Source organism: Canis lupus, chromosome 1, assembly GCF_048164855.1.
Source record: "Canis lupus baileyi chromosome 1, mCanLup2.hap1, whole genome shotgun sequence".
Taxonomy (NCBI): Eukaryota; Metazoa; Chordata; class Mammalia; order Carnivora; family Canidae; genus Canis; species Canis lupus.
Window position 1 is genome coordinate 2,100,001 of NC_132838.1, and position 11,824 is coordinate 2,111,824.

The window sequence follows — 11,824 nt, forward strand, 5'->3', positions numbered from 1 at the left end:
CATCATTCAGTTAAAATCCACATATTTAAATTGGCTTTGTAGTTAAAGATAGAAGTTATTAATTAATTATACCCATTAGTTAACAGGGCTTAAAATTTTTCATCTCAAGGTAAAACCATGTCAACGCGAGGCAGTACAACAACAGGACAGCCCTACAAGCCTGAGGGATTTATTTCCAAAGCAACTGGAAATTTTTTCTTTCTTAAGGAAGGGGTTGAAAAACAAGCATGAGAATCATTATCATTATCGTCAAGGTAATTTCTTTTTGGCATCCTCCTGACTGTTCAAGGATGGAGAGACCGGGGCTTGTGCACAGACCAGGGATGAGGCAGGAACTGACCGTGCAGGGCGAAGTCACACAAGGCAGGAGGTGCCGAGTCCTGGGCCAGCTCGCAGGGGAGCCTCCCCTCCCGGTAGACAAGCCCCTCTGGAAGAGCTCCCCTGCCAGTGCCCCGCGGATCTGCTGCACGGGCCGCACGGGCGGGAGGAGCCGCCGCCGCCCCGGGAGCCAGTCTCCTTGGCTGATACCAAATGTGAACCAGCCTTGACTTCAAGCTGGGTGCGGGTCCCTCGTGCTGAACTGGTTCTCCTGAACAGGGTCAGGAGGAGGGAGGAGAGGCTGGAAGATAAAGCTGCTTCAGTTTACGGGAGGAGATGTATAATTAGTTCAGCTATCCCCACACTTGCTATTTACACCGAAGACTTTCAGGGTTTCTATCACTGTTCGAATATTCTCCAGCAAGTTCTATGTTGCTCGGTTCTCCAGGAGAATGGAAATGGGTTCCACGGCCTTTCAGAGACAGCCTCTAACAAAAGGATGGCTTCCATGGGAGGCTTAAAAATAGATGGATTTTTTTTTTTCCTCTAACAGAATGTTTAAGAAAAAATGTTTCTAATCTTAGGAACAGATCCCTCAGAGTGAGAGGAGCCCCCCAAAACTGTTTCATTTCTCTGTTTTAATTCCTGGTCAGCTACATAATATGCACGGATCATGTTTTCACTGTCTGTAAGAGCATACTCTGGTCTGAAGAAGACGATAGGCAGGACATTTATAGTTGTGATGGTCTTTTTAAGGTCACAAGTGAAAAGCACTGTTGGAATATATTTAAGAACATCTGAGAAATAACGCCTTCCTTTAAAAATGTCCAACTACAGCCTTCTCTGGGAAGTCCCATGCCTGGTGAGGAAGCGAAGCAATTACAAACACAAAGTAGAGAGGTGCTTTGTAATTTTGTGTATCAACCTCAAAGACTCACCATTTTTCTGCTACACTTTCGCTACCTATTTTTAATTACCCAGATTAACAAAAAAGGAGAGTAGAACTTTTTGAGCATGGGGAAAGGGATGTTAACTTTTCCACTTTAATTAGCAACTGTAAAATGCCACCTGGGTCTGCAGAGAAGGGAAAGGTACTTTCTGCTTTGCTTTTACCATCCCTTAAAAATCTAGAGAGCATTTTTCAAGTTTTCCTAAATTGTGAAGAGACACTTATTTTCTTGCAAATTAATTCTTTTTAACTCCTTATGATAGCTTTGAATCCCATAAAGAAAGATGAATTATCACATACTGAGCCCAAGCTGTGAAACAGGAGGAGACAAATAGAGACCCCTACTGTGTTTAACAATGTAGAAGAAATTCCAGACGCAATAGAAAAATTTTGTCCTTTCCCCTAGACCTCCAAGCTTGTGCGTATGGAGCTGAACAGTGGAGGGCACTCGTGTTATGCTGAACGCCAGCGCTGACCCGCACGCTGGCTTTCCTCGACTCAGTGGCCCACAGCTCAAATTTGTTAAGTAACGACCACCTGTGGCACAGCCACCAAATGTCTTCTGTTTGAAACACTGGCAGTTCCTAATCTGTGTGGTGAAGCACCAGGGAGGGAAAACACTGTTTCCTTTATGGACACATGCAGATGGAGCAGCCACAACACACATTGGCCTTAACTCGGCCTCGACGCCGGATCGAATAATAAGATGTTTGTTACACTTCAAGGTTGCACGGCAGCCCTTTCACTGACATGCTGTGCGGAAGGCACACGCACCAGCATCCACGCCTGCTGCACACATGCACACGCGCGCACATACACACACGCACACATACACTCCTGCCAGGGGTCCTCAAGGAGAACCACTTCCACCAGAATCGGGCCAAGGGTGAAGACAAGGTTTGTGCGGGGGCATTTCTGGTTAAGCTGAGGCCGGTCTGCAGTGCACTTTGCCACACGCCAGGTCCCAGCGGGGCTCCTCCGGGCTGCCCACGCCGCGGCCCTCACTCACGCCACTTGGGTTTCAGATCCGCTACACGGAAAAATAAGTAAGTAACCCAGACCACTCAGACCTACCAACACACCTGGCTGCAAGCAGACAGCGCCAGAGAGGCACGGACACCATCCTGTCCAGGAGCAAGGCTCTGATGAACTGTAACCGCCTCACACCAGGGCTCAGGCTATTAAATCATTTCCAGTATTTGTCAGCACTTTACCAGTGAAGTTTACACATATGCAAAAAATCATCTGGGCAGAGCCACTGCCCTGGGCCCTAGGTCGCTAAAGCCAGGGAATCTGCATGGCCCCAAGCCACACAATGGAATTATCTAACACTGCTGCGGAGGGGTCACTCTCGAGAGGAGGACCAGGAAGGCCGCCTGCACACCAAGTGCCATGGCACCTGCAGGGTTAATTAAACAGTTCAAGATGTAATGGCCACACAAAAGAAAACCGTTCTCTCTTCTTTAAGAACTATAAACACTTGTGCTGAATGAGATGGGCATTTGATAAGCCCTGCAGCACGGAGCAGGCTCCCGGGTCTCTAGTTAACACTCGGATTCAGTGTTAACACTTAATAGAACAGCGTTGAGTCCTGTTGCCAAGGTCAACAGCACAGATGCACTAATTGTATTATGAGCTTGACATCTAGTGGCCACCCCTGGCAGGGCAAAGCAGGCAAAGGTTAAATCAGCAAGGCCTGTCACGGCGCCTCTAACTACCCACCTTCTGGGAGAGCCAGCGGAAGCGCCCCCACTCTTGCAGCCCTACCTTCCTCGGACCTCAGCCGGGCTTGATGCTGCGCCGCTGGCAGCGGCTTTCCGGCCACGCAGGGAGGCAGGGGGGCAGGGGGGCAGAGGGGGCAGGGACTGCAGGGTCAGCCTGACCCCAGCGGGGGTGCCTGGGGAAGACAGGCCCACGGAGGACAAGGTTTAGACACCACACTGGTGCCGGCAGGTCTCTGGTGTAAGTTCCTGCTGCCGCGAGAGGGTCCCCTTTAATTAACAAACAAATCAATCTTAATCTCTCACATAAATAGAGCCCGTTACTTAATTTCATTATTTCAATTAATATTTTACACTTTCTGTAACGTGACTTGACCTGTTTGTTGGCTTGGAAATCACGCTGACAGGGAACTGTATCCTAAATCCTAAAAGTGTTCAAATTGCAGGAGAAAAATCTAAGGTCAGGGTTTTTTTTCAGATGCAGAAGTTTATTGAGAGTAATATTAAAACACTCCATTTTTACATAGATTTTACTTATGTCTGATTTGATATGAAATGTGTAGCAAGTTAGCATATGCTGTCATCACAAATCTGTCCCATGAGTAACAGAACAAGATCTCATCTTTATGGAACTAAATCAGATATTCTGGTCCTACTCTGGCAACTAGTCAAGAAATCATGTAGGAAAAGAAAAACTAACAAAACAAAACAAAAAAAAGAGCCCTTCCTGTTATAAATATCATGCAGAGAGTATCCTCCTTGAAACTATTTTGCAACGTTAAAAAACAGTGTAGAACATCATTAGCAGTGAAGACTTATTTTACTTAAAAACAAAACCAAACAAAACACCAAAACACTCTGTGTCAATTCTCACACTGAAGACTGCTAAATTCCAATAGACGTTCAGAACACACAACACCTCCTTGGCTGTATCTCTGCTGAATTCCTCCCCCCCCCACCACCACCCAGTGTTCTCAGAGCTACCTTGAGATGAATGGTAAAGCCTCTTAGAGATTGCAGTTGAAAATGAAATCTGACCCACTTTTGCCTGCTTTTGCCATCATCTTGTATACAAAAAATAATCAGCTTGCTAAGTAATTCCTGCTGTTGGTACATGCCTTCTTCTTTTTCCGGCTCTGAACAGATCTAAAAATATTGGATTATGCATGTATTGTCGAAGTTCAACATGTACATAAAAACCCCTTGACTGCTGCTACATAATCAGTTCTTTCTCTGTAAGGTGGGAATTGGCATGCTTTTGTTGACCACCAATTTATGGATTTTTAAAGAGGTGAAGTTTTTAAAATGTTATTTTAAAAATAAATATTTGCAAATTCTTCTTTTCCTCTCCTGCCCCCCTTGGATACTTTTCACCTTTCATGTTTCAGAGAAAACAATCTGCCTACAAATGGTAGAAAGTGGCTTCTGTATTGTTTGCTTTTGGAATGCTGAATTGTAAATGTGTGTAGTGTGGGCTGGGGGGAGTACTCAAGGCAAACCATGCATATACAGATAAAAGAAAAAAGATCTCTTCACCGAGGGCTGGTGGCCTTCTTTCCCTTAATTTAAACACAGTCTGTGAATACCACTGGTAAATTCTTAAATCACAGGCTTATCACATTTAAAAGGATTTTTAAGATAGCCTCATGACTGTAAGTTGGCAGAAAATAAAAACACACTTTGAAACAATTAGTGCTCACAAACAAAATACAGGATGGCAAATTGTTTTAAATTGTAATAACCTTTTGTTCTTCCTTAAATACATATTTTCTAACGACAATAAAACACATCTTTATTAAGCTGCATTTCATACAACAAAGGAGAGCAATACCACACTTTTTAAAGTTCTCAAAAGTGCTGTTCTGTCAGAAGTTTTAATTAATTTTTCTTAGAGCAAAAATATTCAGCTGGCTCAAAAGATTTCATCACCGGTGGCACACGTTTAACTGAATTCTAAAGCTGCCTCACATTTATTTTCTAGATTTTCAGGAACAAGAATGAAACAATTTGCAATTTTAAATGGTAGTTCTTGCAGAGAGAGTCAGTCTTAGGCATCCTTCAAATAAAATTTTACAACAGGGTAACTTCAGAACTTAACATAAACCAATATTACTTTTTCTCATTTAAGATATGACATCGTATTTCATTTCTGCCACGGTAAGGTCTGGATAACACTGAAGCTATTTTGGGATAGCTACCATTTTATCGCTTGCCTAAAAACCAAAGCCTGAGAAATAGTCCTATATATGTTTTAAGAACTAATCTCTTTTAACTGTAAACTGACGTGATTGTGCATCTCTGCCGTCCCCCACACCGTACTAAAAACTGTGCATGTGTTTGTTTTCCATGGCATTATCAATAGCCTTCAATTTTACTTCATGCATCTACTGCTTTAATTAATATGTCACGCCCAAAGTGATACAAAAGAATTATCTACTTTGTCTGTAAAACACTGTAAACTAACTTAGCTCTCTTATAACTTCATGCACCGTCTGCTTCTTCCCCCTGCACTTAACAAAATTAAAATTTTGAGAATATCTGATTCGTGTCAGAGTGAGGGAGTTTCCACAACTGTTTCTCTTAAAAAAAAAAAAAATTTTTTTTTTTAGTTATCTTACTAACGACGATCAGCACGACAGAGTAACACATCCGTGAGCATTCCTTGAGTGAGCAGAGAACAGAGTATCTTTTATACTCCACGAACAATCAGCTTCAGAATAATTAAATCAGAAAGAACTATTTTTTAAATAGTTTGCCTAAAGTACCTTCAAAACAATCCAGGAAACATACTATTTGACTAAAGCTCAGCCCCAGACAGGCTATTTCTGGCCTGTTGCAAAATACGATCAGGAACTGTGGCAATATCTTGATTACAATTCCCAACGACTGTGAAAAACCCAAGCTTGACAAACTTTAATCCTATGATGGGTAAAAACTCTGAATACGCCTCACCTCTAAATAAATTCAGTAACAAGAGGAATTCAAAACACAACTTGTAAATAATTTACTCCATCTTAGGTTTTCAAATATAGGCTACATATCCCTCAACATGTTTACACTATTAGGCTCACCAAGCTCACATTTCTGACGTGAAATTAAAAATGAATAGCAAGGCCTCAGCTTGTTAATTGTTAAATACAAGAGGTTTTACTCTATTAATTAAAATATGCTTTAATAAAAGGAGACATTGCACATTTTGATAACGGCCCTACAAAGCTGAGAAGTATTTACATTGTTGCATTTTGGGGCGGCTGTGAAAGCCGATTTTAAGCTATTCAGGAGCCACAATAATAAAGCTTTAAAATTCCTCACTGGGATGCAATGTAGTTCTTTTGAAGGAAAGACTGTCTTTCTCATTCGGCAGAAATAAATCCATTCATTTGATCATGTAGTCATTGAGGGCAATACAAAACAAACCAAGTGTGAGAAATTCTATGTGATGAAGTAAACAAAACAAAAAAAAATCCATTTCCATGACAAAAAGATTCTTTGTCCTTAATCTACCCACCATATGCAAGCGTTTCTTTTTAGCATATCTGCTGTTCTAATCTTGGGTGACTAGGCTACAGATAAGGCTCCCTACCTCCACGGCGACAAAAAGACCCTAACGAGTCCACTAATTTTATTTAATTCATTAATTCCCGCCGCGTTAGCAGCATTTTCTCCCTTTGCCCGTTCCGGCGTGGACACGTACCTGCTTCGCCAAACTTTACAACGCCCCGGGATAAACTCCTAAACTCCTTTTGTTTTTTGTTTTTTGTTTTTGTTTTGTTTCGTTTTGCTTGTACCGTCTGAGCCTCCGGGTAAGAGGATGCACCTCTGCCTCCGAACTTACAAAGGGTCCATCACAGAAGTTGGGCAGCGGGTTTTGTGCAGGAGGCCGGGAGCCGCGCTGGGAGCTCGGCGCCCCGGCCGCCCCTGCGCGCCCCTGAGACCTGCGGCAGCGGCTCCCGCTCCCCGCTCCCGCTCCCCGCTCCCCGCTCCCCGCTCCCGGCGAGGGCAGGCCCCGAGGCGCCGCGGGTGCACACCGGCCGGGCGCCGCCGCGGGGTCCGGACCCGCCCGAGGGGACTTGGAGCCGCCGCCAACGTGCCGGGTCCGCCGCGCTCAAGGACCGCCCCGCCGCGCGCCGGGTCCCCAGGCGGCCACGAGGAAGGCCGGGCGACCGCCGACCGCCGACCGCCGACCGCCGGCCCGGGAGAGGGGCAGGCCGGAGGGAGGGCAGCGGCCCCGGGGCCCGGCTCCGAACAAAGCTGCCCCGGCGCCGGCCTCCCCGGCCCGCGCCCGGCGCTCGCGAGCCCCGACACGTCCCCGTCGCCCCGCCGGCCCGGGTCGTCCGCGCGCAGGAGCCCCCGGGGGGCGGCGCGGCCCCCAGCACCCCCCCCAGGCGGGCCGGGCCCCCCACTCGCCCGAGCCCCGGCGCGTCCGCGCACCGCGCCCCAACTCCGAGCAGCCGGACCAAGTTTACTTGCCCGCAACTCCGCGCCGCGCGCCGGGGAGGACCCGGGTCCCCGCGATGGGCCTGCCGGGGCCGGGCGGCGCGCCCCGACCCCGCGGCCGGCGGCCCCCCCAGCCCGCGCCGCCCCCCGCGCCCGCCCCCCGCGGCCCCTCACCGTGCTCGGGAGCCCCGTCCGGCGGCGGCAGCTCCTCGTCCGACTTGAGGTGCTGGGGCTTGGCCTGCTTGCGCCGAGACATGCTGCTAGCGGCGCGCGGGCCCCGAGCGGGGCGTCGGCATCAGCATCAGCATCAGCATCAGCGGGGCGGCCGGCGGGGACGGCGCGGGGCGCGGGGCGCGGGGCGCGGGGCGCGGGCGGCGGGGACGGCGGCGGCTGCGCGGGCCGCGCATGGGGCTGAGCAATTAGGCTGGTGAATAATGCATGGCCATTAGCGGCGGGCCGCGCCGATTGGCCGGGCTCCAGCGGACTCGGCGGCCTATGCAAATGAGGCCGCGCTCGCAATTAGCGGCCGCGCGGGGCGAGGGGCGCCTGCGGGACCCGGCGCGGCGGCGCTCACATCGCGGCCCCGGCGGCTCGGCTCGGCTCGGCTCGGCTCGGCTCGGCTCGGCGCGGGCGCTCCTCGGGGCCGGGGCCGGGGCCGGGGCCGGGGCCGGGGCGGCGGGCGCGGGGCGCGGGGCGCGGGCGGCAAACTTTGGCAGCGTCCGCGCGGCGCCGTCTCCGCCGGCGCGCCGGGCTCGCCCCTTTATAGAGAGTCTGCGCCACCGCCCGCGCCCCGCGCCCCGCGCCCCGCGCGCCCCCCCGCCGCCCGGCCGCCCCTCCCGGAGCGAGCGGCCGCGGGCAGGGCTCCGGCCCGGCGCCTTTGTCTCGCCGGCCCGCCCGGGCGCCGCGCTGCCTGCGCTCCGGGCGCGCAGGACCGAGCGGCCGGCTGGCTCGGCTCCTCGGCGGCGGGGCTCGCCCGGGCTCAGGTGCCCCCGCCCGCGGGCCGGCCGTCCTCTCCGAGCTCGCGTCCCCTCCGCGGGCTCCGCCGGCCGCCGGGCGGCTCCCAGGCTCGCGGCCGCAGCGGAGCGGAGTGCGCACGCCGGGGTGGCGGGACTTCGGCAAGACCAACTTTCCGGTTCGGAAGCGGCGCGGGCCGCGCGGCTCCTCCCCTCCCCTCTCCTCCCCGTGCCCCCTCCCCTGCGTCCCCCGCCTCCCCGCCCCCCCCGGGCCTCTCCGACTCGGAGCGCCCGCCCCGCCCGCCGGGCCTCCCCGCCGCCGGCGGCTCCTTAAATCCAGCGGGAGGGAGGGGACGGCGGGGCTCCGGTGTCCCCCGCACTAGCTCCCCGTCCGACGGGTTCCGGCCGGGGCGTCTGCGGAGTGGGCAGGGGGCGCAAGGTGTCCCAAGGCCCCGCGACTCAAAGTTCCAAGTCCACGAAAGTCGCGCGCGCGGCCCGCTGCGTCCTAGGACTTTCCGGGATGACGGGGTGGGGGGCGCGGTGAGGGGGTCGCGCGCGTGCGGCCGGGCCCAGCACCCCCGGGGAGCCTGCGCTGCGCGCTCCCGCACACCCCGGCGCCCCTCGCCCTCGCCCTCGCCCGCACGCACGCGCCCCGCGCGCGCACCCCGCCGCCCCGCGCACACGCGTGCTCGCCCACTCCCGCGTGCTCACTGTCGCGCGTGTCCTCGGCCCCCGAGATGTGCCCCAGGCCCGCCCGCGGTCCTAGTTTGCCTTTTTTCCTTTCCTAAATTTCTTATTTTTGTGCCTCACAAGTGGCCCTGTGTGGTACGAAGCTTTGGCACAGATGGCCTTCCCGGCGTCTGCGCTGGGGAAGCGGGAGGTGACTCGTCAGCCCCGAGCGCACGGGGGGCTGCGAGCTGCTCGCGTGGCTGGGGGGGGGGGTGCTCTGCCTGGCTGGGGGTCCCCCGGAACGGACCCCAATCCCAGGCTTCTCGCCCGCCTCTCCGCGGGCTTCTCTTCCTTTCTAGAATCTTCTCGCTTCCAGCCTGGTTCTCTCACCCGCCTGTAGTTGTGTAAGTTTCACGAAGCAACAGCTTGGGCTGCAGGAAAGCGCAGGGTGATGGGGAGAGGAAGGACGCGCACAGGTCGGCGTCGTCTCCAAAGACACCCCACACCCCCCGCGTCGCCACATGCATCCCCCCCCCCCCCCGCTAAAAAAAATCCCAAAGGTTGGTTCTGTTTCGCTTTTGAGTGGCGCCCGTATTCATTTAGGGCGATCTTGCTTTTGAAAAGAAAAAAAAAAGACCAATAAAAGATGTCTGAAGTCTAGAGTTGACTGGCCCTACACCACGCTTCTAGGGTTGAGCTGGGAGGTTGTCCTACCCTGTGAACTTTCGCGAACGCGGCGAGCATTGGGGGACGCTCTCGGCCGCGGCACCGAGGCGCTTGGCACCGGAAAGTTTGCAGCCTGCAGCCGGGCTTCGGGGCTTCGGGGCTTCGGGGGCGAGCGGGGGAAGGGGCGAAGGGAAACGGGGGCAGGGGGACGGGAAGGGGACGCGGGCGTGCGGAGGGGCGGCTGTAGCGAATGAAGTTTCTTGCAGAATTTGCAGGACCGGCCAGAGTTGGGGAAGTTGCAGAGCTGCCGCTGAAGGTACATTTCGGTGACGCAAGAGAAAGAACTCGAACACAGTCCTCGGTGGGGCAGACCCAAGGGTAAAGGTGCACTGCTTTTTGGGGACCTGGTTCACTTTCTCTTTTTTTTTTTTTCCTCCTTTTTACAAAAAACTCACACCTTAAGCAGCAGCAGCCGATGTAGGCTGTCGCGGCGCCCGAAGCCCTTTCAGGGAAGCCCGAGCCGGCTCCCCCGCAGCCTCCTGGCCTCTGGGGCACCGACTCCTCCTCTTTGGGCCACTAGGCGCGCGCCGACCTCCACCTTTTTTGTTCTTTAGGCCATTCGTCCGTCCCCCCCCAACCCCCCCGCCGCCAACTGCTTTCCCACAGGCTGGCACGATTTCCCAAGTCTTCCTGGCACTTGCAAACGCAACTGTTTAATTTTGTCAACTTGGCTTTGCATTTTCTACGAGGGTGTGGTCTTTGAGAGGGTCTTCGAGGGGCCTCCAGTGGAGGCAGATCTGAGACCCCGGCCTTTTATCTGTAAGAAGCAAGCCCGCAGACTGCAGAGGTGTCGCGCCAGTCGTGCTGAGCTTTGTACGGGGGAAGGTGCAGCAGGCTGAGCCTGGCGCGGTGTTGGACACAGTGGACCGGCGCGGACGCAGGACTCGGAGCTGCCCCAGCCGGACCTGCCCGCCGTCGGCTCGGGTCGCGCCGGCTGTGCAGAGTGCAGTGGGCCGGGTGAGGTCGCCGGCCCAACACCGCCCTCCGCGCCTGCTGCGCTGGGATTTCGTTGAGAAAATCGAGCAGACGCGGAGGAAGGGGTCAGGAAGGATATGAAACGGGAACCCTTGCGAATTCCGGCCAGCGCTAGAATGGTGCAGATCAGTGCATCTGTGGCGCATCCTTCTAAAAATCGACTGGGGTAAACAAGATCAATACATTTTTTTAAAAGGTCTAAAGCAAAAGGCGCATTACCTCCTCACTCACCTGTTCTGCTTTCCTTGCCTCCCTCCACTGAGATCTGAAACTTTTCCTTAATTGTTTTTATTCACTGCAGCAAGTTTTAATGAAAGCATATGCATCTGAAGCTTGAGTCACAACCATAGATTTATTGTGAGGTGACAGCATGTCAACAGCATATTTTCACAGATGAGGGACAGGATTATCCTCCAGTCGTGCCTAGATTAAGGGCAACCACAGAAATGGAAATGCGTGCCCGAGGTGCGGACACCGGCTCCTGCATGTGAGACACATACACTCACTGTCACATGACCACTGCCTATTAAAATTTGTAATACCTAAATACTATTGCAAAAACAAAAGTTGCTTTTCTTCTCTGTAATTAAATCTAATTTGTTAATTGTCTTCCTCTTGCAATGTTGTTTTCATCTTATGAGGCGACATGTTATTATTTTGTCTGCTTAATAATATTATTTACAAATTAATACTGTAGATTACATTAGCGGAACATATAATTAGATGTTTGATTTAATTTGTATCATTTATTCAGATAAAACAGAAAGCCTATCTGCAGGATGGATTTGACAAGGGGAGTTGAAGAGTGGGTTCTGTTCTAATACCTCAGCTTAGTGAAGCTACCTGGCTCTCCATCCACAAAGCACACTTTTACCTGAGGTGCATTTGGTACTTTATCATGTGCTTATTTACCTAGCCATTTAATACAGAAAAAGTATTCAAGTATTACAGCTCTATTTTCTGTCTCCTTTCAGGCTTTCCCCCTCAAATCAAAGTTCTTGCCACTGGCTTTCACTCCCTTCTCTCTGGTTCCTCCTCCACCCCCAACTTTTGTTTTGGGTCCTTGCCATTAAATC

The 11,824-nt window shown here is 52.5% G+C and overlaps 1 protein-coding gene and 1 long non-coding RNA gene across 2 annotated transcripts in view; one reads left to right on the top strand and one right to left on the bottom strand.

Moving 5' to 3' along the window:
- Positions 1-7,738, bottom strand: part of SALL3 (spalt like transcription factor 3) — a 21,201-nt gene extending 13,463 nt beyond the window's left edge. Inside the window, exon 1 of the mRNA XM_072817910.1 lies at positions 7,600-7,738. Coding sequence (XP_072674011.1) covers positions 7,600-7,681 — 82 coding nt within the window. The 5' untranslated portion in view covers positions 7,682-7,738. The remainder of the gene's footprint in view (positions 1-7,599) is intronic.
- Positions 7,739-8,439: 701 nt separating this feature from the next.
- Positions 8,440-11,357, top strand: LOC140610068 (uncharacterized). Its single transcript, XR_012011867.1, has 3 exons — positions 8,440-8,557; positions 9,407-9,451; positions 9,980-11,357. It is a non-coding gene; the product is annotated as an uncharacterized lncRNA (long non-coding RNA).
- The last annotated feature ends 467 nt before the right edge of the window (positions 11,358-11,824 follow it).